This window comes from Rhinolophus sinicus, linkage group LG06, assembly GCF_036562045.2.
Source record: "Rhinolophus sinicus isolate RSC01 linkage group LG06, ASM3656204v1, whole genome shotgun sequence".
Classification (NCBI taxonomy): Eukaryota; Metazoa; Chordata; class Mammalia; order Chiroptera; family Rhinolophidae; genus Rhinolophus; species Rhinolophus sinicus.
The window spans coordinates 101,866,800-101,890,600 of NC_133756.1; the positions used below are offsets into that span (position 1 = coordinate 101,866,800).

General features: G+C 36.8%; 1 protein-coding gene and 1 pseudogene across 5 annotated transcripts in view; one reads left to right on the forward strand and one right to left on the reverse strand.

The window, feature by feature from the left end:
* MTMR2 (myotubularin related protein 2) overlaps positions 1–23,801 on the forward strand; it is a 93,444-nt gene that overhangs the window by 50,343 nt on the left and 19,300 nt on the right. For 3 of the 5 annotated variants that reach the window (XM_074335575.1, XM_074335576.1, XM_074335579.1), the window contains 7 exons: positions 3,243–3,318; positions 7,946–8,040; positions 8,201–8,311; positions 10,307–10,408; positions 11,406–11,489; positions 19,197–19,346; positions 20,028–20,216. In XM_074335575.1, the coding sequence (XP_074191676.1) occupies positions 3,243–3,318; positions 7,946–8,040; positions 8,201–8,311; positions 10,307–10,408; positions 11,406–11,489; positions 19,197–19,346; positions 20,028–20,216 (807 nt within the window). Of the gene's footprint in view, positions 1–1,731; positions 1,911–3,242; positions 3,319–7,945; positions 8,041–8,200; positions 8,312–10,306; positions 10,409–11,405; positions 11,490–19,196; positions 19,347–20,027; positions 20,217–23,801 lie in introns of those variants that run through there. The other 2 variants (XM_074335578.1, XM_074335577.1) reach the window with 2 other exon arrangements.
* Positions 11,969–12,813, reverse strand: LOC109450335 (U2 small nuclear ribonucleoprotein B''; annotated as a pseudogene).

Sequence of the window (23,801 nt, forward strand, 5' to 3'; positions counted from 1 at the left end):
AACATTATTTTGGCCCAGTAAGAGAAAAGTATTTTATATATTCCAGGGGATTTCTCCAGGAGGGGATTTCTCTCCTCCTCTCATATCTGAGAGTTATATAACTTTTTCTCCACTAAAGATATTTCCATGTGACTGCAGAAAAACCTAATGAATCAGTGTGGCTTTGCTGTCTTGGTTCCCCACTCTTTTTCATTCTTTTTTCTTTGTTCTCCTATGACTGGGTTGTTTCAGAATTCCTATCCTATAACTCACTGTTTCTGTCTTCTGCCTATTCTATTCTGATGTTGATGCTCTCTCTTGCATTCTTCGTTTCAGTCATTGAATTCTTCAGCTCCTGAATTTCTGTTTGGTTCTTTTTATGATTTCTATCTCTGTTTATTTCTGATTTTGTTCATGTATTGTTTTTCTGATTTCATTAAATTGTCTTGATTTTCTTGTAGCTCATTGAATTTCCTCAAAACATCTATTTTTTAAATGCTATATTGGGTAAACCACAGATCTCTGTTTCTTTGGGTTCAGTTATTAGGGGATTATTATGATCCTTTGGTAATATCATGTTTCCTTGATTCTTCGTGTTCCCTATAGTTTTGCATTGTTGTTTTTGGCATTTGAAGTAGCTGTCATCTCCTCTAATCTTTTTTAGCTGCCTTCAGGTGAGAGATTCTTTTTGTTGGTTCTGCTTATTTTCTGGAGCTTTCTCTGACCTCGTATGGATACACCTGCTCCACACTTCTTTGTTCTTTTTTAAGCTGTGTGTCTTCTCTCCGTCTTACAATGGACCAAACCAGCTGCTGGTAACCTCTCTTTCGTTGTCCCAAAGGTGGCACTACAGCTCATGATTGTGGTTTGTCTCTTGTCCTCAGACCCTGGCTTTTCTGCACACACTCTCCATCTACCTGGGCTTGTTTCCACCATTGCCTTCTGGAATGTATACCAGGAGGTAGCCACAGAGTGGGGAAGGTGTGGGTTTGGCTTTTGGGGAATTGGGGGTTCTCATGGGTTAGATGAGGGGATCTTTGGGTGAGGTTTTCCCGACAGCTTATGGGTGGTCTTCCTGCTGGACTCTGGAACACAGAGAACTGCATCCCTTTAATGCTCTCTGATCGTCTTAACTGGCTGTTTCCCCAACACCTTCATGCCCCCACTCGTGGAGCCTTGCTTTGATGCTCTGGGTGCTGTGGGTGAGAGATGAGTTTCTTTAGCAGCACCCCCACAGTAGTGGTGGTAGCTGGGTGCTCACTCACTGCGCCCCCTTTCCCCTACAGGAGGGATCCCCAACCTCCTCTTCCTCTAAGTTGTGCTGCCTTGGGGGGAAAGGTGATGCTGGCAAAGTTTCTCTTACCCACTCTAATGCATCCACATTTGTGTATTTATTTTACTCCAGTGGAGTGTTGGAACATCTCCTTTAGAAACCTGGATTTCTATTAAGTCTTTCTCATCCATGAGTATCTGCTCATGTCAGTGTTTTCCAGGTGCCATAGCCCAGAGGGGTTGGAGTCAGTTCACAGGCTCCTGCTGGTTCCACAGCCCGTACCAGGTTCTGTCTGCCTGTGATGCACAGTGGGTGACACTCCTCCTGGGTCCCTTGGCATATGATGCTAGATTCCAGAGCTCCCACGGAAGCACTTTTATTCATGGATAGATGTTAAATTTCAAGACTTAGAGAGATTTATGGTTCTCTTTATGACATGCTGTCTCAAATATTAATCCCTCTGTATTTTTATAGTGTCCCTCAGATTATATTTATGTCATTATAGAGATATTATGTTTATTGCCATTAGATTAATGCCATTCAGACATTTATAAGGTGTCATTAAAACCTGTGTATTTTAGAGGAGAGGAACAAAGCACCATGTGAACAAGCCATTGTGAGAAGAGACAATGAAAACTTCTGTTGATGCTTCTGTTAAGTGAATAATAATTATTTCTTACATTTTAATAGTACCTTGCAAATCCCTTTATGATTCAGCTATCTCATTTCATACTCACAAACCTGTAAGGTGGATATTAATATTAATATAAATGATGAAACTAAGATTCAGAGAGGTTGGTATGGTGGAACTAAATGTTTTTTTATTTATTTTTTGGCTGGCGGGTAGTTGGGGTGGGGAAGGAACATTTTCAGTTGGATGTATGGAACTAGAGTCCAGGAATAATCTTTGCTGGCAATGTAGATTGAAGTGAGGTCATCAGGAAGGGAGTAAAGTTAGAAATGGACAAACCTCTGAGGAACAGGGAAGGTTAGGGAAAGGGAATATAAAGATCATTGAAAAAGAATGGTCAGAGAAGGGAGTTTAGCAGGCAAATGCAGATAGTGTCAAATGTAGCTAAGAGATAAAAATGAAGACTGAAATGTCCATTGTCTTTAATAATGTGGAGGTTATTGGGGAGAACGTGGGTTCCCTGGAAGGGGTTGGTTAGCTGGCAAAGCCAGATTGCAGAAAGTTGAGGAATGGATGGGAGGGGAAGAATCAGAGACAGTGAAGTTTATTGTTTGGCAGTGAAAAGGGTAGAGTGGGTAGGCTTTGGGTAGCTAGGGGGATGTATTTAGCATATAACGTGTGTGTGTGCGCGCGCGCACGCGCTCTGGGTTGTGTCAATCCATTAGAAAACCAGGTATCTAGATGTTTCCATTCTTGGAATCCAGTGTAGCACCCTTCATAAGGTAACTTCTCAATAACAGTTGTTGATCATGATTTTAATTAATTTAATCTCTTTTTCAACAAGATTCTTTATCAACATCCAAATTCTCTAAACATTAAATCTACAGAAAATCTTGATTTTATCTGAGTTCAAATGCACTAAGGGCCTTAGGCATGGCTTAATGGAAAGAAAATGGGCTTTGTAATCCACTAAAACTGTAATTCAAATCTGGATTCTGACACTTTTTAGCTATGTGATCCTGAACAAGTTGTCACTTCTGGCCTCATTTTCCGCATGTAGGAAAAGACGATAGTAACACCTACCGTTACAGGACTGTTGTAGGATTTGGTGACAAAATGTTTCAAGTGTTTTGTATATAATATGTTGTACGAAGTTGACACTCAGAAAATGCTATGTAGAAGAAACAGCATGTTATACATTCCAGCACTGAAGGTTTTATAATTTGACTTAAAGTCGCATGTGTAATATAATATAACTTTACGTAAGAACAAGCATACTTAGTTGAAATTTGAGCGAAAAATTAACGTCTGAGTAAAAAATGTTTCTTTTCTTGCCCCCTCCTCCCTTTTCTAATCCAGGTCCTGAGGGAGTCTAACAAATTAGCAGAAATGGAAGAACCACCCTTGCTTCCAGGAGAAAATATTAAAGACATGGGTCTGTAATGGTATTTTTTGTTGAATTTCCTTCTTCCTGACTGCACTGACTATTCAGTACCCTCAGTATGCAGAGAACAGGCTCACTGTCCAGGACAGCTGCTGTCTGGCAGCACGCACCACGGTCAGCCTTCCCAACAGTTAGTGTGTTCTCTCAGCCGAGGTTTAGACCTGTTTGGTTTGTACTTGGACTGCTGGGAAACATGCAAATCAAATTATATCCTGTTGCTTCTCTGCTTTGCTTTACTTTCATTGAAAGCAGGTAGTTTTTTTTTTTCTTTCTTTTTTTTTTAACTGTTGCTGAATTCTGGGAAAGAAAATTTTGTTATTTTGAATTACCACAGTAAGATATTGGGTTGCCTAAATAAAAAACATTGAATTCTCACTTTGTACAAGTAATTTTTCTTCGAACACATTCTCTCTTTTCTCTTCCTTTTTTCCTACCCTGACTAAACACAGGCCAGTTTTTGGGTGGAAAGAATTCATTCCGTTGCAAAGCAAGCTGTTTGCAATGTAGGTGCCTTTCTTTGTCCAGCCTAAGGACTAAGTGTTAACTTATTGTATGGACTGGAAACTAGAAACAAGCATTCGAGCTCCTTTTTGTCCTTATGCTTTTACTTTAAAACACCCAGAGCTTTGGAGAAATAAGTGATTTTTTAGGAGAATAAAGTAAATGGTTTCTTAGCCAAAGTAAACACTACCTTTCATTTTATTATCAATCAGCATTTTAAAAGGACTTAGTAAATGCTTAATTTTCCCTGGCCAGGTGTCATTTCTTTGTGTAAAACCGTGCAAGCCAAAGGGGGAGCTGCCCCCAAATGGGTTGTTCTTGCTTACAGTACCTTTAGTTCTTTCACACTTAGCATATTTGTCTCTTCTTGCTCTTGACTCCTGATTGAATACCCCACATTTTCTTCCCTCCCCACCACCCCCCGTCTCTTGTACACCCTAAGCTCTTATTCTGCTGAACTGCTTACTGAGTTAGGTGTATAGTATCGCACTGAATATTCTGCAATAGCAACAGTTATCATTATTGAGTGCTTACTGTCTCATGTTATCATCCTCACAGTAATCTTCTGAGAACGTTATTAATCCCGTTTAGTAGATGAGGAGACTAAAGCATAGGGAGATTCCCTAGGTAGCCAAGTTACAGCTAGCATTGTGACAGTTTTTCCTCTTCTGAACCTAAAGCACATGCTATGTCCACTATGATAAATGACCTTATCAACCACTTTCCTTTTACCACTTAGACTCTTTTGTTGGCTCCTCTTACTTGAATAGCATGACTTCATCCATGACCCATTTCCCTTTTTCCTCCTATGTGCTGTTTTTGTTTTACCATATCTAAATGAGTAGCTTTGCCTACCATATATTTACTAATGACTCCAAATTTATTCCTAGTGTGAACCTCTGTCCTAATGCGTATAAACAAATGCCTGTATCTTAGACACATGTCTGTGGCTATCTTATAGATAGTCCTTATAGCCAACACCTCCAAACTGAAATCATCACCTTCGTCCCTAAATTTACTCCTTTACTTTTATTATCTCCCTCAGTTAACATTAGAAACAGATGTCCATTCAGTCAAGAAAGAAATCTGGGAGTCATACTAGACTGCTTTTCTCTGAACTCTGACATTCAATCATCGAAGGAGTCAGTCTCTAAGAATTTCTTGAATTTATCTTTTCCTCTCAATTTTCAGAAGCCCTAGGTATCATATTTATGTGCATTGAATTTCAGTTACCTATGAGAAACTTCCAGTGGAGATATCTAGGAAAGATATTTTAGGCTTAGGAGAGTGGTCAGGGTTGGAAGTCCATATTTTGGAATCACTAGAAATAGATATTAGTTGAAAAATGAGAGGAGGAAAACAACCCAGATATCATGTTGAGTGAGAAGAGGTCCAAGAATATAGCTTTGTTAAACATTTTACAATTACATGGTAAAAGAGGAACCAGGGAGGGAAATTGAGGAGTGGAGATTGTGGTACAATATAAATTACAGAGAGCTGTGCTATATACTTACCTTTGTCCAAAGAGGCACTTTACTTTCCCACTTCTGTATATTGGATGAGGTTCTTTCTCTGCAGGGAGTGCTGTCTCACCATCTCCACCCGTCTAAAGAACACCAACTGTTGGGGCAAAACTCCCATGCCCATGTTCCTTGAACCTTCTCTGATCCCACAGCTGAATGGACTTGCCCTTCTCTGTATCACTTAGAGTATGCTTTTGTGTGTCTCTTTCTGCACAGATTGCATGCCATCATATATTACATTTATTTGTGTCTATTTTATATCCTTATAGATATGTACGTGTATTGATTGTCAAGGTCATTTTAGTCTACCTCACAGAAACTATTATGGATTCTTCCTCTGTGAACTCAGTGAAAATTTGAGAGAATTAGTAAATCTAAGCTCTTTTGGTACCACTAGGCAGTATTGGTATTGCAAAATTTAGAGGAATACCTAATATAGTAAATGAAATATTCTGATTCAACATCATCTATATAGACTTGCTTATTGTGCAAAAATTAAATTTAGTGTAAAGTACAGGGCTAGAGGAACGTGGCATATATTAATTCATGTAGAAAAGATATTTGATTTTTAGTTGGCCTAATGTAAATCTGTGGCTTAGCTGTTTTTAAAAAGTTAAAGTAGTTGATGTTGGGAACAGCAACAGAATGCACCAGGGGAGTAACAGCCTCAGAGTATTGCAGCCTGGGCACATCAGCCGTCGGGGAAGCGCACACACTGCGCATTTCAGCCTTTGACACAGCAGACAGACTGCTACGTCAGTGGCATGCCGAGGTGCAGAGGTTTGAATTTGTAGTCAGAGAACTGCATTCAGGTGTCCATCTTAGCAGTTACTGGTTCTGAAAACACTAGGCAATTTGTTTTACTTCTCTGAGCCGTGGTAGTCTCATCTAAAAATTGTAGGTAATTGTAGGTCTATGTTCAAGGGTTTTCATGAAGGTAAAAGGAGGTGCAAGTACTCTGTAAACTCTGAAGAAGTGCTAGGCCATCAGTGCTGGTTGTAGCTACTGTGATTTGCTTTGGGAAGGTGCCTAGTCACAGTTGTCCTCTTACTTGGTGCAAAACCTGCTAAGTGTAAATTCTCTCTTCAGAGTGACTTAGCTGCCACCAGCTTGAGGAGAAAAGGTAAAGGGGACAGAACAAAGCAGAACCTAATGATGATAATAGTAACATAGGTATAAACCATTATATTTGTATAGTACTTGCAATTTTGGGACCATTTTCATTGTATTAGCTCTTGATTTTAGGGTAAAGGGGAAGGTGTAATAAAAACATTGAACTAAAAGGGACATAACCCGTAATAGAATATAGAATAATAAGGTTCATTTCCTTGTGTAAGAAAACTGGCTCTGGAAGGAATCCAGAAATGATTTTAGGAACATTGAATAAAGCTAGTTCCTAGTTGAAGTAAAAATTCATAATGGGAAGAAAATGTATTCAAGGCAAGTTTGTGTACATATGATGATTGGTTTATTTAATTTACAACCTCCCCTCTAAATGAAACATGCATTGGAAACAATGATTTAAACAATATAGCTCATACTTGAGCATTAGAAGATCAGTCTCATTTCAAATTCCATGCAAAGCAGTCAGTCCTTCAAAGTGATGAATAAAAAGCAAAGTCAGGAAGTTGTAATACCCTATTAAACATATTTCATGTCCCTCACTTTTCCCAGAAACCCCTTGAGAGGTTCTTAGAAATTTGTTGCTCCTAATTGAGCTTTACTTCCTTGGTACAATGAAGATACTCCTTTATGTGCTGGTTTGCTATAATAAATACATTGCAGGGATTTATGAATCTTTTAAGATAAAAAAACTGATATTGTGCATTATGAACTTTACCATATTAAATATTATTTTGAACTAATGGTAGCTGAGTTATCCTGCTTAATTAACTCATGTTTTAAAAAGCAGAATGCTGTGTAGATTCATCATTTGTCATTTAATAAAACGGTGCTTGTGATTATTTCTGTAAAGTTGGACTTCAGTTGCTGGGTCTGGAATATTGTATCCTCTTATACTATTATTTTTCTAAGAAATTATATTTCCTATGCACTTCATTTCCCCTATAATATTTTCCCCATAAATGTAATTCGATCAGAAGTTTCTGGTGTTACATGTTTCGGGTGTTGCATTTTTAGGAGTATGTTGACAGACTAGACATGGCCAGAGAAGACCAGCAGATTGGTGAGGTGATCTAGAAAATAGGATAAGATGACTGGTGACTATGCCAGGAGACATTTACTGTTGTTAACCACCATTACCACCACCCCTCCACCCACGACTCCAACTACCACACCTATTTTATCCAACAGGGATGGTGGCCATCTTTGTCTCCTGGTCTGTCTCAGGGTGCAGGGCGAGCCCCCGCCTCTTCAGTCCTCTCCATTTAGTCTACATTCCTTCCCCAGATTACTGCATGGTTGGAAGTTTGGCTTTGGCTTCTGAGTTCTCTTTGTATCACTAATTCCATTAGTTTTTAGCATAAGTTAGAGAAGCAATCAGAATTCTGTTAAATTTTATTTGTGAAAAGATGAGAGTGCAGTTTTTAATAGTGCACAATACATAATAAATTGTGGATTCTTTGCCTTTTCAGCCAAAGATGTAACTTATATATGTCCATTCACTGGTGCTGTACGAGGAACTCTGACTGTTACGAATTACAGGTTATATTTCAAAAGCATGGAACGGGTAAGACTTGTTGGATTAGATTTGTATATGTACCATCTGTGTTGTTTGAAGGCAGTTTTGTTCATTTTTATTAAAGCATTTCTAATTAAGATTTTTCTCAGCTATAATTGTACAGTATCAGTTGCTCAAGTTTTGTTTTTTTCTTCTTTCCTTTCTTTAGGATCCCCCATTTGTTTTAGATGCTTCTCTTGGTGTGATAAGCAGAGTAGAAAAAATTGGTGGTGCTTCTAGTCGAGGTGAAAATTCTTATGGACTAGAAACTGTGTGCAAGGTAAATGTCATAATATTTGTGCTGTTATATTTGGTTTGCAAAGTTTCCTGTTAATTAGAGCCTGTGTTTAGACACTGGTTCCCAAAGTATCAAATGGATTTCATACTAGGAATGTCATTCTAGTAAAAAAACATTTAGGAGTAATAGAAAGGTAATCTATCATGAATTAGACTTGAATTCTTTTGGACCCAATAAAAAGTACTTCCACATTCATTTCATGGTGAGCCTCATAAAAATCCTGAAATAGACATGATAGACATTATTCCCTTTAATTTACAAATTAGAAGCAAGGATCTGTGAGCAGTTAAAGCATGGCACTTTGTAGTGGAAGACTGGTTATGTCATTCATCGTCACCTATCTTTCCTCTTTGGTTCTCATAAATTTTCTGCTTCTGAAACAATCGTGGGGAAAATTTGATATTATAGACCTTCCCTGTTTTCTTATCTAACTCGCATTCTTTAACTACATTGAAACTTGAATGACATTTAGATTTTTACAATTTTAACATTCAGTCACAGATGTTTAATACCATGTGCCACTCTGCAGGGCACTGTTCTCCCGGTTATGGCCTAATTAACACCTCTGTGCACATCTCAATTCTAGATCACCTTTCCCTTTCTTGTGGTCTTCTGTTGGTACCGAAAGTAAAATCAATAGTACATGCATAACTTTCAAGATACTTTGTTGATCTTAGAGGTTTTGTGAGTCTGTTAAAGCTAATGACTTAGTAATTACTGTTTTGCCTTTCCATTGTAGTCAGAAGGTCTCTAAGAGTGTAATAACTGCCAGCCATGTGTCAAGCACTTTGTCTCCTGATCACTTTTCTGTAGTGTAATAGTAAATAGAGCATACAATATAAGAGAAAATGAAAGAGGGTGACTTTGAAATCTTGATCATTTTAAGTGTAATTTTTTTCATGGAACAAGACCATTAACAAATAGACATTTGTAGGGGCTTCTGCTGTGATTGTTTTAACAGAGTGCTTAATGAGTATCTCTACTAGTTATAAAGATATTTATGGAAGAAAGACAAGGTATCAGCTTAAGTTCCCACACGTTTGTTTTAAGGGATGGTAGAGCTAGCATAATTCTGGATAAAATTTGTAGTGAAATATTGTATTTATTCATGTACCGTAGGTACATTGTAGTAGTGTGTCTCTGTGTTTGGTTTGCAGAATGGGGTATATAATAAAGTTATTTTGAATTTTGCCTAGATTAAAACACTTAAATGAAGTCTTGAAATTATTCTTAATTCCCATTTTTTTCTTAGTGCTGTTAAGATGTCAGTAAACCTGAATTAACCTGAGCACAGAAAATTGCTGGAGGACAAATAATAGAGGCAACCTTGTTCTTTAGATCTGAGTGTAGAGCCTGGATGATACCAACCAAACTATTCAGAGCTTATGTGCCGATAGATGCTTGAAGAACTTTGACATGGAGTGGAGGAAGACCTTTAGGCAGAGTTTGGTTTAGCCAGAGACTTACAAAGAGAAGATCCAATGGAATTGAGTCTTGGGAAGGGATCGTAAGAAGGAAAACAATCACCAGGCCTAATGGGAACAAAGACACTTATGAAATATAACAACAGTTGATTAGGTTTTTAATAGGGAAATTCATGACAGGAAATGTGCCTTCTTTCATAGGGAAAGGATATACACTGATAGTGTGTATCAGTCCTGATATTAAGCTTCAGATACAGTATGTCTAATCTCCGTGGCCCTCTTTCACTGACTGACCTTGTGTATATAAGCAGAGGTAAATTTTCTGTCCTCTGAATTCTGCCATGTCTTAGAGTGCCTTGTGTTTCTTTTTATTTCTCTCAATAAGAATTTGTAATTTCCCTTCTTTCAGGAGATATTGTCTGATTTATTTTTGTATCCCACATTCACATATCTTAACATTTTAAAAGATAGTTTCAAGTTACCTTATTTGTTTTTTAAATGAAAAGGGAACAAAAAATGATAAATAGCCAAATTGATCCTAAATCTTTTCTAGGATATTCGAAATTTACGGTTTGCTCATAAACCTGAGGGGCGAACGAGAAGATCCATATTTGAGAATCTAATGAAATATGCATTTCCTGTGTCTAATAACCTGGTAAGATGATTCTTATCTTTGAAAAATCTGTATTATAATTATTGATGTAGTGTAAAGAAACATGTCTAGGATATCTAGAATATCTACATTTACAATTCTTCTTTCCCACTTAACAAGATGTATAATTTAGGTTTTAACCTAATCTCGCTAACCAATTTTTTTAGATATAAAATGAGGGAGCAGGACGAGCTGTTTTCTGAGGCCCATTCCTGTGTACTGACATTCATAATTATATGATCTTTTTATCCAGGTTGTTTCCATGATGAAAACTGTATGTGGTCTTCATTAGAATTTGGAGTACTGACATTTAAGTCTAGCAATTTTACGAGGGTAGGGTGAGCAGATACTTTACTGAGTTCCTACAATGTGTTATTAATAGTATTAGACCCCTCATTTATGTTATATAATCTAACTTCCATAGTAGCCATATGGTGGTAAACATTATTTATCCCTACTTTAAAGTTGAAACCAGAAGCAGGTAACTAATTAATTCAAGGGCATAGCTAGTAAGGAGTAAAATTTGGAATCAGTACTCTAGTTTGAATGTTTTTCATCATAGTAGTTCCCACCATTCTGTCTATATAAATTAGTTTTTTGTTTTTTGTTTTTTTTTTGGTACATACATTGCATGCCAAAAAACAAAAAGTTAACTCAGTGTGTTTTAGAAAATATAGCATAAACTTCAAAGCTGCTTAACTCCCGATATTGGTTGTGTCAAAATAATTATATCAGAAGACATCTTTTTTATGTAATGTTTTTCATTAGAAGTAAACCTAAAACGGCTACCAGGTATATCTGAAAGAACTATGGTGATGTTACCATTTGATAAATCTTGGTGGTGGGCCTCTGTGCTTTCCTGTATGTTTGAAAAAAACACCAATACAGAGTATCCTGTCAGATAAATAAGTGAAAGCTTTGGGTATGATAAGGATACTTTTCTGATTCATTACCTCCTTAAAAGTCTTTTTAGCTATTAACTCTGTTTATTTTTTTATAGCCTCTTTTTGCTTTTGAATACAAAGAAGTATTCCCTGAAAATGGGTGGAAGCTCTATGACCCTCTTTTAGAGTACAGGAGGCAGGTATGTACTTTTTCCTTTCAATTTTAATATTCTGTATTCTTTTTATTTTAATGAAAATTTCATGGGTAGAAGTAAACAGCTTTGTAAGTTATGTAGTTTTTGTTGTTGTTGTTTTCTTAATAAAGGGTAGGCCCGATTTCTTGGCTGCCTTTCAGTTTCTTTAAAATACTTCTCAGACTGTGCCAATGATCTTTAATGAATCTTTACTTATCTAAGAATTTACAAGTAAATCAATTTATTTAAAAAATGTTTAGTAATTCTTTAAAAATATAAATAGAAGTTTATTGTACAAAATTAAGGCCTTCATATTTCATAGTTCATTAAGGCTAAAAAGGAAGACTAGGTTATTTTTTAAAACCTGCACAGAAATTTCACTTTCACTTCCCCTCACCCCCAACTATTAAAATGGTCTGACCAAATGTTATCAAAACAAACACTGTAAAGAACACCAAGTCCTTTAAAAACAGCTATCCCAAATGTTATTTCTTAGCATAGGCGATCTTCATGGCATGGGATGGTGTGATCTTAAATCCTTCAAATATATGGTGATGAAAGGAGAACACACTTTGGGTGGTGAGCATACAGTGTGATATATAGATGGTGTCTTATAGAAATGTACACTTGAAACCTGTGTGATTTTACTAACCATTGTCACCCCAATAAATTTAAGTTTAAAAAAAAAAGAGAGAGAAAAGAAAATAAAAATCCTTGTAAAGCAACCCTGGCAGTTCTCGCCTGTCCATCCATCATTTTCAAATCCAACCCATGCAATGTCATGCCTCCCAGGTACCAAACGTACTTCCTTAAAACCAGGGAAGTGGTTAAACAGCATGGGTAACTTCATCTCTTTAGTCTCTTCTGGTAAATTATTAAGCAATAAAATATAGTTTGGAGGGTAATCAGGGACCTGAGGATTTGGTGTTGCATTTCCTTGGGTATTAGCTGAATTTGGTGTTCCCTGGCCAGGCTTTTTATTTGCCGTCATTGCTGTTTGTTTCCGCAGTTTTGGCTTTTTTCTTGTTCTCTTTGTCAGCAAAAGTGCCACGTGTTTTAAATATTCTATCAGGATCTGGCTTTGTATACTGGGTTCGCATTGGTTTACCATGAAATGGAAATCCCTGTAACTGTCTCAATGCATCTGTGGATGAGTCCAGTAGTTTAAATATAACGAAGGCCCCTCATCTTCACTGTCTTTAAAGCCGCAGTATCTACCACATGGCCAGCCTGAGAAAACAGGGCATATAGGGATCTCTCTTCAATTATTCTTTTAAATTTTGTCATTCATATCTTTGATATAAATTATATGATTTGGTCTGATACCCATGGTTTGGGGTAAACTGTTCAAATAGCCTCAGACCGGCACCGTGTCCCATAAGCTAAAAAATATTTAATTTTAAAATAAAAATAAATGGTAAATACATTTATGTTTTAGTATTCTTATATGCCATTCAACATTATTCACTCAGATTTTTCTCTTTTGGGTAGCCTATAATTTGATTCTGAAAAAAATTTCTGATAGTTCTGTTTATAACTTATTTTCACATAAAATTTAGAAAGTTTTCCGTCTTCACAGAAGACACACTTCTACATAAAATGTTAACAAATCAAACCTGATAATACGTACAAGAGGTAATATATGACTAAGATGGGTTGGTTTAATATTAGAAAACCTGCTAATGTGATTTAACTCACCACAGTAGAGCTTAAAGGAAATCTGTGTTACAGCATATCATTTCCCTATTCTTCCTCAGTACATTACTTCCCAGAATCCCTATACTGCGGTATTTAAACTATACCTAAAATAGTCTTTATTTTTAAGTTTGCACGTGTTCACTGTACTTTCATGAGAATTTAATTTCTCACACATTGATTGTTTTTTGGTAATCATTAGATTATCCAAATTATTCTAGAATTCAGTTATGAAATAATTAAGCTGATTTTTATATTTAGATTTCAAATACTGCATTTAAATTATAACTTCTAATTTACTTAGTTTTGTTTCACAAAGCCAGGAAAAGTAAAAAAAAAAAAAAAAAAAAATACCACTAGAGAACTAATAGTATCTAAATGGTTTGAAAGTGAGTTTCTGCACAGTCACGTGTGAAGTAAAATTTTAAATTCCTCTTTCAGTTATAAAGCCATCAGCTGGCAAAATATGAAGAATACAAAATAAATTGATCAACTAAAAACTGAGTCTACAAGTGACATTGCAAGATTTTTGCTAACCCAAAAATCCAGTGTCAAAATTAGATGGGGAAGCAACCGTAAAATCTAACAAATGTCTTTAGAATTGTAGAAATGAAGACTATTTTGGGGGTATCTGGGCAAAAATTGCTATGTGTTTTAGTAGCATTTAACATAGAACTTTGAAAAGCAGATGAGATACCTGTGCCCTGAGAAAAGAAATAAATTATCATTTAAAAGAAAAAAAAAAGTTAAAGAGTAAATGAGCAGTTTTAGCCATACAGAAAGAGAATTATGAGATTAGGAAATGTGGCAGTCAGAATAGAGCATTGAATTTCACCTTAAATGATATAGATGCTTTATGGGCTTTGACTTATTAGAGCAATTTGTTGAGCAATTTTTTTCTGAAGAGTTAGACATTTTTTCTGACTCTTGAGTCAACCAAGCAAAGTCTAGTGGAGAGGACACAGTTTTTTGTAGTTAGAAGCCTCAAGTTATTAAAAGACCTTTTAAGTTCATTATAGAAGAAAATGAAGATCATCTCTTAATGTAAACCTTAAGACTAAAGATAAAGCATTAGAGTATTCTTTTTTCTTCTTTAAATAATTTTTTTTATTTCTCAATTACAGTGGATGTACAATATTATATTAATTTCAGGGTACAACATAGTGATTAGACATTTGTATGAATTATGAAGTGATCACCCTAGTAAATCTAGTACCCATTTGACATCCTACATAGTTAATGTAATATTATTGACTATATTCCTCATGCTATACTTTACATCCCCATGACTATTTTGTAGCAACCAATTTATATTTCTTAATCCCTTCCCTTTTTTCATCCACCCCCTCAACCTCCCTCCCATCTGGCAATTTTTAAACGTTCTCTGTATCTATGAGTTTCTTTTTGTTTTGATTGTTTACATTGTTCTTTAGATTCTACACATAAGTGAAATGGTATGGTATTTGTCTTTCTCTGTCTGACTTACTCCACTCAACATAATACCCTCTAGGTCCGTTCATGATGCACAGGCTAAGATTGCATTCTTTTTATGGCTGAGTAATATTCCATTATATACATGTACCAACTCTTCTTTATTCATTCACCCATTGGTGGACACCCAGGCTGCCTCCAAATCTTGGCTATTGTAAATAACGCTGCACTGGACATAGGATGCACACATCCCCTCGAAGTAGTGTGTTGGATTTCTTCAGATAAATACCCTGAGGTGGGATTACTGGATCCTTCTTTGTCTCCTGTTATAGCCTGTGCTTTAAAATTTGTTTTGTCTGGTATAACTATTGCTACCCCAGCTTTTTTGGTTTATTTGTTTTCATTTTCATGAACTATCTTTTTCCATTCCTTTACTTTCAGTCTGTGTCTGTCTTTGGATCTGAAGTCTCTTATAGGCAGCATATGTAAGGGTCTTGCTTTCTTATCCATTCAACACCCTGTCTTTTGATTGGAGCATTTAATCCATTTACATTGAAAGTATTTGTTGATAGATATATAGTGATTGCCATTTTATTCATATTCTTCATCTTCCTGTTGAAGACGTCTCTTTAATATTTATTGTAGTACTGGTTTGGTGGAAATGAACTCCTTTAGCTTTTTCTTGTCAGGGAAGCTCTTTGTGTGTCCTTCAATTCTAAATGATAGCCTTGCTGGGTAGAGTAATCTTAGTTGTAGGTCCTTGCTTTTCATCATTTGGAACATTGCATGTCAATCCCTTCTGGCCTGCAAAATTTCTGTTGAGAAATCAGCTGACAGTTTATGGCAACTCCCTTGTAGGTAACTAACTGCTTTCTCTTGCTGCCTTTAAAATTCTGTCTTTGTCTTTAACCATTGGCATTTTAATTATAATGTGTCTTGCTGTTGACCACTTTGGGTTCATCTTGTTTGGGACTCTCTGTGCTTCCTGGGTTTGTATTCTATTTTCTTTTCCAGGTTAGGGAAATTTTCCATCATTATTTCTTCAAATAGGTTTTTAATTCCTTGCTCTCTCTCTCCTCCTTCTGGTACCCCTAGATGCGAATGTTGGTATACTTGCTGTTGTACTGGAAGCCTGTTAAACTATCCTCATTTTTTTTTTTCATTCTCTTTTCTTTTTGCTGTTCTGATTGGGTGTTTTCTGCTACCTTATCTTCTAAATTGCTGACCCTGCTTCATCTGTTGTTGATTTTCCTTAATGTATTCTCTATTTTAGTTATTGTATTCTTTATTTCTGACTGGTTCTTTTTTATGTTTTCTATCTCTATTTTTATGTTAACTATCTCTTTGTTGAAGTTCTCACTGAGATCATTGAATATCCTTATAACCAGAATTTTAAACTCTGCATCTAGTAGATTGCTTGTCTCCATGTTTAGTTCTTTTTTCGAGCTTTGTTCTGTTCTTTCATTTGGTACATGTTTCGCTATCTCTTCATTTTGGCTGCCTCCCTATGTTTATCGCTATGTGTTACGTAGAGCTGCTACATCTCCCAGTCTTAGTAGAGTGGCCTTATGTAGTAGGTGTCCTGTGGAGCCCAGGGGTACAGTCTCCCTTGTCACCTGAGCCGGGTGCTCTAGGAGTGTCCCCTGTGTGGGTTGTGTGTGCCCTCCTGTTGTAGTTGAGCCTTAGTTGCTGTTTGCACGTCAATAGGAGGGATTAATCCTCAGGCTGATTGGTTAGAAGGACTGGCCTTGACTATAGGGGAGGAGCTGTTGTGCAGGGGCTGACCCAGTGGAGCACGATCTGCTTTAGCAGGGCTCTGGTGCCTGTGCAGTCTGCCCTTTGGGTGTGTCATTTGTGGAGGTGTTTGGGTGGTGCTCTGGTGTTATCTGAAGTTGGCCACCGGGTGTGTTGGTTCTGGGGCCTCTTGGGAGGGGCTCTGGTGCAGGCCAGTTTCAGTTGTTACCTTTGCCCTACAGAGGCCACTTAGTATGAGTTACAAACTGTTTTGCAGATGGTTGTCACTTATGCTGAGATTGTAGGTACCTGGGAGACGCTAAACTGTTAACCAAGGCCAGCTGTTGCTAGTGCCAGGTTTGGAGCTTAGCAAGAGGTACAGGCTATGCCAAGGCCAGATGCTGCTTGTTTCGGGTTTGTGAACCTTTGAGAGATTTTAAGAAAGACAATAGCATGAGCCAAGATAGGTCATTTGTATGGAAAAACCACTAAAAAGGGCTTGGGTGGGCCTGCAAGTAGGGTGGGGCTGAGTCTCAGGGAGTCACTAAGGCAGGGTGAACTGTGTGAGCCAGGTTGATGGAGACTCAGGTATGGTGCCTCCCTGAGTCTATAAGCTGGACTAGCCAAAGAACAATGGTTCCTGCCAGTGTTTCTATCTGGGAGGACACTGCCCCTCCAGCCCTAGCCCTGAAGCCAGACAATTCAGTTCTTCCCCACATGTCCCCCAATGCCCCCCAAGCTACTGCCCCAGCACCAGAACCCAGAGCAAGTGAGTCCGTCACCAAGTAAGTCCTCATAGAGGTCCTTTAAGAGGAATGGCTGGAACTCCAGTTGCCCTTCGTCTCACTCAACCATAATCTCTGCTGGTTTTCACAGACAGAAGTTATGGGGACTTCTCTTCCCAGCACTTGAACCCTGAGCCTGGTGTAAGGCTGGGACCCCTCATTCCTCAGGGGGTAGCTCCGTAGCTGAGATGTCCCTCCTGATTTTTGACAACAACATGTCTGTGTGGGGCCAGCCCATTCCGTGTCTCTGCCCCTCCTAACAGTCTTGACTTGGCTTGTTCTGTGTATCTTTTCTTGTAGGACTTCTGTCCAGGTAGACTTCAGGTGATTCTCGATGATGGTTGTTCTGTAGTTTAGTTGTAATTTTGATGTGTTGTGAGAGGAGGCAAGCACAGCGTTTACCTACTCTGCCATCTTCACCGGAAATCCCTCCTTTTCATTATTATTTTGTTCTAGGTGAAGTTAGTTATAGTAGTTAAAATGTTTATGCTAGTATAAAAGAAGCAGCTGGACATTGTACGTAATCCATTTCAGTCTCAGTGATGTTCTCCTAATAATCAATGGCAGGATTCTTGGTAAATTATAGTTTCTGCATTTGATCTTCATTTTCATAGTTTCTGCTTCTTAGCAAATAGGTCTGGAAGCCATGTTTTTGGGCCTTATTTTATTGGTCTCTGCCTTCCCTGGGCTCCAGTGGAGGTACAGCAACTGGAGAGGGGGGCATCAGGGACATACAGGGAAAGACTGAACCATGTTGCTGCAGGACAAGGACTAGAGGGACAGTTGCTATTTTCCCCGTGTGGAGTCCTCCGTGCAGCGGCAGACTGGCACCATCCTTCCTGTGTTGAACCCTCCCCCATGCCCATGGCCAAATCTGGTATTCTTTTTTTTATTGAAAAAAATTGTGGGTGGTATTACTTGCACGCTGTATAAAATTGGAAAGGTACAAAGGGTATATTGAAAGGTAGGTATCCCTTCTAGGCCGTCCTTGTCTCCCAGCCATCCCAGTTCCTCTCCCTTTAGGAAATGTTATTACTGGTTTCCTATATATCTTTTCAGAGATTTTATGCCTACAAAGCTTGTGTATGTATGTACATTATTTTTTAAAGTGGATGATAGCATACTATGCACACTATTTGTGCCTTTTTAATTTAGTGTGTGTGTGTGTGTGTGTGTGTGTGTGTGTGTGTGTGTGTGTGTGTAAAGAGGCTGCTGGCACAGTGCCCTGCACATAGTAAGTACTCAATAAGTGTGTTTTTACTGTAATTTGATTTCTTTTGATTCTGTCTTTTTTTGTGATAATGTGAGTGTCAGGGGTCATAAAATTTTTAAAATACATATTTTAATTCCAACCATTTAATATAATGGCTTTATTTTCTATAGAACAACGGATGGAAAAATCTAAGTGTCTTATTAGGTGATTATATGTAGTAGTACACTAGTTATAAATATAGCAAATATTGAAGGACCGACGAGAGCTTAATAATCGATGTGTTACTAAAAAGATGTGTTAAGTATTTCTCTTGCCTCTTTTTGGCTTTGCCTTCTATCACTCCCTTGCTTTTCTAATATGTTTTATATTAGCAATATTTCATTAGTATTATAATGTAGAGTGAAAAATTCACTTTAGGCAAGTAAGTGATAAAAATGTATATAGCATTCCGGTGGACACTTGCTGCCTGTGCTCTGAATTTCTTTGTATAGATGGATGGCTGCAAACTCAATCAGCAAACGAAACTGAATGAAACTGTTCATTTTGAAGACAGGGAACATTTGCAGTCTCGCTGTTTCCTTCCTTCCTATTGGATATGTAGCACAGACCCAGCACTTGATCAGTATTTAATGATTTAATAAATCTATTAACATAAAACCAAATGCCAAAAAGAACACAGATCCCTACATTAGAATGCCATCCTAGTAGCCTGGTCACCACAGGCAGACAATAACTATTCCAACAACTTAAGAGGTGGATAGCGGGGCGGAGAGATTGAATAAGATGCTTCTATTCTGATGTCTTGTAATATTTCAGTTAGGTGGTAATTTGTGTTATGTTTTATTTCACATATAGGGAATTCCAAATGAAAGCTGGAGAATAACAAAGATAAATGAACGATACGAGCTTTGTGATACATACCCTGCCCTTTTGGTTGTGCCAGCAAATATTCCTGATGAAGAATTAAAGAGAGTGGCCTCCTTCAGATCAAGGGGCCGTATCCCGGTAAGTATGAAGCTGTGATGAGACGTAGTCAAAGCTTTTATACTCTGCATAATGCTGAGGTTAACAAATGGGAGAATGGATGCAGGATAAACATAACTACAGCATCAGGTCTTTTATGGGATGGTAAAGAATGAGTTATATAATACACTTTTAAAACGGGGGGAAAGACTTAAAGATATTTCAGGAGAGTCTGACATGGGTATTGGAGAAGTACACAGAATTGCATGATTCTTAACTTGAAAATAAAGCTGGCTCTGTATATTATTCACTATTTCTTTATCTTACTATATACATTCTTTAGTCGTGGTGATACGTGCTCTTTTCCTTTAAATCCTAGAAAGAAAACTACAAAATCATGAATTACTGTGTTCTAGAAAGATCAACTCAAATAATTTTAGGTCCAAAATTCATAGGTTCTGAAGACTTTATAGTTGGGCAATTTTGTGGATATATTAATAAAACTTTAAACGTGGGGCTTACCTAGTAAAGAATTAAACCAGGTTTTCTATATGCCAGAGTTGGCTAGAAAGAATGGTGATGATATTTCACAGCAGCTTCATATGTTCTTTCATAGCTAGGCTTTGGATCCAGTTAGAAAGCAGAGTTTTATAGAGTAATGTTTTTGAGAAGAATTATAAACAGAAGGAGATAAAGGGTGTGTCACCATTTTCCCCCATTCAGGTTTTATCGTGGATTCACCCTGAAAGTCAAGCCACCATCACTCGATGTAGCCAGCCCATGGTAGGAGTGAGTGGGAAGCGAAGCAAAGAAGATGAAAAATACCTTCAAGCTATCATGGACTCCAATGCCCAGTCTCATAAAATATTTATATTCGATGCCCGGCCAAGTGTTAATGCTGTTGCCAATAAGGTGAGGTTGTCTTTCAGTCACTAAGGTAACAGTTTCATGAATCAGCAGTTTGGCAGAAGCCACACGCTGTATAGTAGAAAAAGATCAGTTTTTCCAGTGATAAAGATGTTGATTCTCATCCTGGCTCTCCTGCTTGCTGGTATGACTTTGAGTTAGTTATTTAATCTTTTTAGACCTTAATTTGCTCACTTGTAAAACGAGAATAATAATAGCTAACAGGGTTGTTTTAAGGGAAAAAAAATCATCTAATAAAAAGAATGCATAACTCTATGCTACATAATGAGTAGGTGTTCAGCAGTTATTAGTTTCTCCCCTCTCCAAACTTGATGACTGAGTTTCTGACTAACAAGTCAGCGCAGCGTTGCTATAGGAAGGAAGCCTGAAGCCGTGTTCTCAGTGACCAGTGCCGCCCTCTTCTGGCAGCCAGCCAGCTGTACAAGGTATTCAGACTGAAGACTTGCAGTTAGCTGGAGCAGTAGCCCTCATTTCTGCTACAGAAAAAATACTTGTGTTGCGGAAATAGAAATTTTGATCCAGTTGAAAAAATCTACCATAGAAAAAGGAGATAGAAGAGATACAACTTAGCTTTTAAAAATTACCTGTTTTTTTTTTTTTTACTCCCAATAAGCCATGTATATATATTATAGAAGAATTAGCTAATGCAGAGAAGCCAAAAAGAAGAAAATATTATAAAAACCCTCTTCGTCCTGTGACTAAGAGAGAAACATCATTAAACTTTGGTTATACTCCCATATCTATGTGTATATGTATGCACATATATTTGAAACATGGGATAATTGTAACTTTAAAAAAAAATGAACACTGTCTTTCTTTGCCAATAAAAATTCATCTATAACATTATTTTAATGGTAGAATAATAATGAATAACACCAACTGTTTTTGGATATTTAGTGTATTTCTGGGTTTTTTGCTTTTATTAAAAATGCTGGGGCTGATCATTCTTTTCATTAAATTGTGGCACATGTACCTGATTATTTCCATCCTGTTTAACATTTTGAGGGCATTGTGAGTTCCAGTTCTTCCCCATTAAACTGTACATATCCCTTCTTAAAGGAGCAATGAGATAATGTGGATGTGAAGCCTGTAGCCCAGCTGCTGGCATATATTTTTCCAGTAATTACCTGTTCCCCTCCCTAAATTTTAACAGGAATGAGATTAACAGGAATGAGATTGATGATATTTTCTAGGATGAGAGAAGAATATAAGGCAGAAAATGGGCAAAATGTTATATTCCTCATCTTTTAAAAATCATTTTCGCATATATTTCATTATGGAAATCCCTTCTTTTAAAAATTCCAAAATATTTTATTTGTTGGGAATTTTTTTGTTACAAAATATGTAGTAGACAATATAAAAAACTAGGAAGGCATAGAAAAAGTAAAGAAAGTAAGAATCAATCATAATCATTAATATTTTGATACATTTTCCTCCACTGTTTCTTCTGTGCATTTAAATATTGGTTATTTTGTTTCATTGTTTTTCCTCTTGACATCATAAGAATTATTTCTTTTCCGAAAATAGTCTTGAAAAATAGTACTCATCGTATAGCTGTATCATTATTCATTTAATCATTCTTCTGATATTGGGCATTTAAATATTTAGTACTTTAAATATGACTGAAATAGATAACTTTTTGGCATCTTCAATTATTTCCTTAAAATAGTTTCCTACATATACAATTACTATATCAAAAATTTAAATGTGTATTTTAAAAACTTTATTGCATATTGGAAATAGTCTTCAGAAAGCTTGATTAATTTTACAGCCTGACATCTTTTCTCCCATTTTTTTGAGATATAATTGACATTTAGTATTGTATAAATTTAAGGTATACAACATAATGATTTGATACACATATGTATAGAAATGATTACCACAATAAGTCTCTTTAACATCCATCACCTCACATAGTTCCCAATTTTTTTTTTTCCTTGTGATGAGAACTTTTAAGGTCCACTGTCTTAGCAACTTTCAAATATACAATAAAGTGTTATTTACTCTATTCACCATGCTGTACATTTGATCTCCAGAACTTATTCATCTTATAACTGGAAGTTTGTACCTTTTGACTACCTTTGCCCAATTCCCCCACTTACCCCCCTTTTTTAAATTTGCAGAGTATATATACTTGTTGCAACAAATATTTTTTACCTGCGTAGTAAGAACATTTTTATAGCTTAACTCATATGAATATGACAGATGCACTTGCAACCATGACCCATGTCAAGAATGAATACTTTGCCAGCCACTAAGTTTTCTGTGTGTGCCCCACCCGAAGCACATCCACTTTCTACTAAAAGTAACCACTATCCTAACTTTTATCGTAATCATCTTGCATTGCTTTATACTTTCATTACTGACGCATACATCCCTAGATGCTGTAGTTTGGTCTTGCCTTTTTAAATACTGTGTTTGATATGTCTCTTCAGTCTCTCTTAGTCTGCAGTCTTCCTCTTGCTTAGCTCTTTCTTTTATGTATCTTTTATCTGTAGGTTATCCATAGTCCAGATTTTGCTGATTAAATTATGCTGTGGTTCAACTTTCTTCTGTCCTCTGTTTTCTTCACATAAATTCAGAGATTTATTGAGATTCAGGTGCAATATTTTAGCAAGGCTATAAGGATGTATCAGGAGGCAAATAATTTCTGGCTGATTCTCCTTTTTGGGATGTTAGCAGCTGTTGATGCTTAGTGCCTAAATACATTAATTCACTGGGAGTGCAAAATGGTGGTATTCTAATCTCATGATTTCATTTTCAGCTATTAGCTGAAACACTACAAAGAAACACTTTCTGTTATCTGTTGGTTAACCAGCAGTTCAGTTCATATTAATACAAGCTAGAATAAATTCTTAATTCTTCTTATTTACCAGTTTTTCCAATAATGAATTTACTTCTATCATCCCACAAAGGTGACTAATTTTTTTAAGTGTCATTATGAATACATTATTTAAACTTAGTCAACATTTTTTAATCCACTGCAGAAAATGTTTTTTCAGAGTTATAATTTTCCTTCTTGGGGAGGCTTTGCAAGTTATATCCTGAGTTCTTTTGACATAACCACAGTAATCTTTGCTTTTGGGTATGACAGGATATACTCGTCAGAAAATCTTGTACATTTCCTGCCCTAGACTTGAAATAGCCATTTCTCCAAAAAAGTTCTGGTTTGTGTTAGGAAATGGTATTTCAAAAACCATAATCTGAGTGCTAAGGATACTTACTTGCCTCTGGGTTGGTCCTGCTTCTAGGTCTTTTCAGGGGATAGAGGTAGGAAATACTTATATATTTTTAAAGATACAGTACCTCGTGGTTCATAATGGTGCTTTCAATTTAAATTCAGTGCTAAAGTTTTTAACAACTTGATCTAAGTTACATGTGTATCTCCTTTCTTCCACACCAGGAATCCTGGTTCTGAGGACACAGGATGATAACATTAGTATGTTCCGTAATTACTCATTTGCCTTATGCTACCCCAGTCTCAGAATAACAATACTGCCATCACCAGTACAGTTACTGAAAAGTTAATTGTTTTTGCATTTCCCCCCTGCATCCTCCCCATTTAAAAAA